Source organism: Montipora capricornis, chromosome 8 (genome assembly GCF_036669925.1).
Source record: "Montipora capricornis isolate CH-2021 chromosome 8, ASM3666992v2, whole genome shotgun sequence".
NCBI classification, from domain to species: Eukaryota; Metazoa; Cnidaria; class Anthozoa; order Scleractinia; family Acroporidae; genus Montipora; species Montipora capricornis.
Genome location: NC_090890.1, coordinates 6,855,710 through 6,859,623, shown reverse-complemented (window position 1 = coordinate 6,859,623; position 3,914 = coordinate 6,855,710). Strand labels below are relative to the sequence as shown.

The following is a 3,914-nucleotide window of genomic DNA, read 5'->3' as shown; positions in this document are numbered from 1 at the left end:
ATGTTATAAATGCAATGGAAAACCAGTTTTATAACAACACTGCTGTGATGGCGCATCAACATCTTTTACGAAAGGGCTTGAGTTCACAACAGTGAGTCTGCTCTGGTAAAAGTGTTTTCGTGTCGCTTTCCACGGGATAGGGAATTTTTAAAACTAAAATGCAATTTTTTACTATGAAAAAATAAACCAAAAAAAATGGCCGCCGTATCTGCAAAAAGGTCTATTGAATTTAACTGGTAAACGTCTGCTTATTTTAACTCCCATACAGCTAATCACACAAGCAGAGCGATGGGCTCTTGAGAACTCTGGCGCGCTGATTATACTTTGCACATGTGTAACAGCTGGTAGTCCAAGGATAATATCCTCGTGTGACAATATCCAGGAGTGCATTGTGGATGAATGTGGCATGTGCATGGAGCCTGAATCTCTTGTTCCCATCACGTGCTCAGGGGCCCGACAAGTGGTTCTCATTGGTGATCACAAACAACTGCAGCCAGTCATTCAGGATCACGTGGCAAAAACACTTGGTTTGAGTGTGTCCATGTTTGAGAGGCATTCAAAACGAGCAATGATGCTAAAGCTGCAGTACAGGATGGTAAGAAAGGTGTTTCAAGACCAGTTACCCCCTTCCATTCATAAACAATAAAAAAACCCTTCTCCGGCCTCTATCGGTCGCTGAATTCCACCAATGTTCCTTACTTAAAAGGAAAAGGTCAACAAGATTGAGTCGAGCGGTGGGCTTAACCTAAAATGGCTGTGGGGTGGGGTCAAAGGTTTCTATAACCTTCCGGCCCATTTCAGGCTGTAGGATCCTAATCATGCTAAGACAAGGAGCTTGGCATTATGTTCTGTCTTGTTGTTTTAGCACATAGGTATTTGCAAATTTCCGTCCAAGCAATTCTACGATGGGGAACTTCAAACTGCTCACGTGGTAAAAGCACGTGATCCCAGCCCGATCACTTTTTGGCCCGCGATGATTCGCCAGCAACGTGATATTCCTATTGTATTCTGCCACGTAGAAGGACAGGAAGAATCCTCGCCCATAGCAACCTCAGAGAGCAACGAAGAATCCAAATGGAACATGAAGGAAGTTCAAAAAGCGGTAGGCTGAAGGGAAACTTTAACATTGATTGTGCCTTGTGAGTTGTGGAGTTGGTTGGTTGCAAGATTGAGGCTCTGTTTATTCACTTCTTTTTGTTCGTGAGCAAACAGGTGATCATGGGAGGATAAGACTAGCTCTACCAAAGACAGCTTTTGGTGCCGTGTTTCCGCATCCAATATTCGTTCGTCTTTTCAGGGACTCAATCAATAAGGCTTATATTAATATTTTATTCATTCAATCATTCAAGCAATTATTCATTCATTTGTCCTGAAAAACTATATCAGTCAAAATGACAAAAATCCTAAGCCTTCCAATTTGACCGTTTTGTATATGTTTCAGGTTTTCGTAGCCAAACACATTGTGAATCAGTACAGGCCACAATTGCGCATGTCAGAGGTGGTCATACTGTCACCATACAGAGAACAGCGAAGTAAAATAAGCGAGCGACTGAAGGGAGCCTATAAAGAAATATCAGTCACCACTGTAACAAAGAGTCAAGGTAAGGTATATTGAACGATCATATTTCTACGAAGTTACAACAACAGACCAATTGTTCTTCCAGTCGAGTGGAAGCGAAAGCACCACGACCCTCAAAACAAGAGCTTAAAGTTGACGGAAATATTAACAACTCCTTTCTGTCGTGTTCAGCCGCAACTGTCGCTATTTGATGTGGATCCCTTTAGTTTACATCGCTGTTACAATATGAGTCAATGCAATGTGAACATGAGCAACATTTCCCACCCAGCGATATACTCTCGTGCCGTAAGACCACAAGTAATTGTGTCCTATTCGTTTTTCAGGAAGGGAATGGGATTACGTCATAATCTCTCTAGTTCGATCAATGAAGAAAGACGAAATCGATCTAGAACCGACTCAAAGCTGGCTCCAGGAACACCTGGGATTTTTGACGGATGAACATCAAATGAACGTGGCACTTACGCGTGCACGCAAAGGGCTTTGTATTATTGGTAAGCGGAAAAGATCCAACAATGTTGCATTCTGCTCTCCGTAACAACCAAGGTTTCTGGGGATCAAAAACGGTCAAATTCGAATTCCAAACTTTCGTCTCACATACTTTTTTTAAATATTTGACTAATCGCACACGAGCCGCTAGGACGCCAACGGCCGGAGCTTATAGCGTGAAGCTACTGAGGATATTTCTACTCCCCCCTGTACGGGATGATAGTCCATCGCAGGGTTACCCTCAGCAGCAGCCGGTGCCCATTTGTACACCTGGGTCGAGAGAGACAGTGTGGAGTTTCTTGCCGAAGGGAAACACGTTGACGGAACTAGACCTCGACCCCAGCGATCCCTGAGGTGCATGGGTGGGGGTATTCATTTGGCTGACAAAGGCACATCGTTTCAAAATGTTAACTGCGCACATACACAGATCCGCTCACAGTTTAGAAACCTGGGGATCTGCTAAAATTTAAAGTGTACATCAGTTTATACTGAAAGAGAATCTCAGCTGAAAAATCAAACTTAAAGCCAAATGTGGTAACGATTATGCAAAGAGCACTGTTTGACACAGGTGGTTTCTTTTCGACTTAGGAAACAAGCATCTTCTTGGAATGGATAAAATGTGGGCAGACTTGTTACAGCATTATGAAGAAAATCATTGCCTTGTGGAGGAAAATTGGCCTTGGTCGTAAACTGGATGATTTTTATGGATCTCCTGCTTTTTAAAAAAATTATTTTGTACTTTGATCCCATGTTTACAGAACCAAGGTCTGGTATTATGGAGAATTTTCATCTTTTTAAATCCGTGTTTTTGAATTTTTGAGCAAAGGCTTTTTCTTTATGTATGTAAATTGGTAAATTCCAAGGAGTAAATGGTCCTTCGAATACAATAATGTCGTCAACATAGGCTTGATTGACTGTCGTAGAAAGTTTTGCAATACAGACCTTTTAAATTTCTGTTTGATTTTTTTTCCTTAGCGTGAGAAAAAGAAAAGCAAAAAAACAAAACCAGTGAGAAACTCAAATAAGATTATTTTAGTTTTCACCTTTTTAGACCATTCTCCATTCAAATTTTACGGGTGTTGGTTGCCCTATAAGGGTTATGTTTAGTTCAAGTTTAATGATTTCGTTGTAAAATGTCGCAGTTGTAGATTTAAATTGGGATGATAATGCTAATAAATTTTCTTAATTTTTTTTTATATTAATGCCTATTGTTAGTTTACTTCCAGGAGTGGTAGCGCTTGGTTTGAGGAAACCCGGATTAGATATCTATGAACGATATTTTTCCTTTTAAAATACCGAATTATACCTTGTTTTGTATAGTCTCCCCCGCAGCCGTTTTTAGTGTCGTCACGCAACAAAATGTCGCAAAAATGTCGCTTCCTTTTGTCCCCCCTTTGCTACTTTGCCGAAAATGGCCATTTTCGACACTTTTGCTAAAAATGTTATTTCTCCTCTAATAGGTCTTTTTTCATGCGGTTTTTTGCATAGCACAAATCTAGGATAGTTTAGCTTTCAATCCATACTAATTAGGCCATCAGGCGACTTGTATTTCCTATTTTTTTAGCCTTCCGAAGTTCGACCAAAAAATCGGCCATTTTTGAAAAATTTCCTTTGGTCCCCCCTTTGCTACTTTGCCAAAAATGGCCATTTTCGACACTTTTGCGAAAAATGTTATTTCTCCTTTAATAGGTCTTTTTTCATGCGGTTTTTTGCATAGCACAAATCTAGGATAGTTTAGCTTTCAATCCATACTAATTAGGCCATCAGGCGACTTGTATTTCCTATTTTTTTAGCCTTCCGAAGTTCGACCAAAAAATCGGCCATTTTTGAAAAATTTCCTTTGGTCCCC

General features: G+C 40.5%; 1 protein-coding gene across 3 annotated transcripts in view; it reads left to right on the top strand.

Annotated features, from left to right (window-relative positions):
* Positions 1-3,267, top strand: part of LOC138059330 (3'-5' exoribonuclease HELZ2-like) — a 349,076-nt gene extending 345,809 nt beyond the window's left edge. For all 3 annotated transcript variants that reach the window (XM_068904900.1, XM_068904902.1, XM_068904901.1), the window contains 5 exons: positions 269-595; positions 866-1,102; positions 1,442-1,601; positions 1,903-2,070; positions 2,654-3,267. In XM_068904900.1, the coding sequence (XP_068761001.1) occupies positions 269-595; positions 866-1,102; positions 1,442-1,601; positions 1,903-2,070; positions 2,654-2,754 (993 nt within the window). In that variant the 3' untranslated portion in view covers positions 2,755-3,267. The remainder of the gene's footprint in view (positions 1-268; positions 596-865; positions 1,103-1,441; positions 1,602-1,902; positions 2,071-2,653) is intronic.
* Positions 3,268-3,914: the final 647 nt, after the last annotated feature.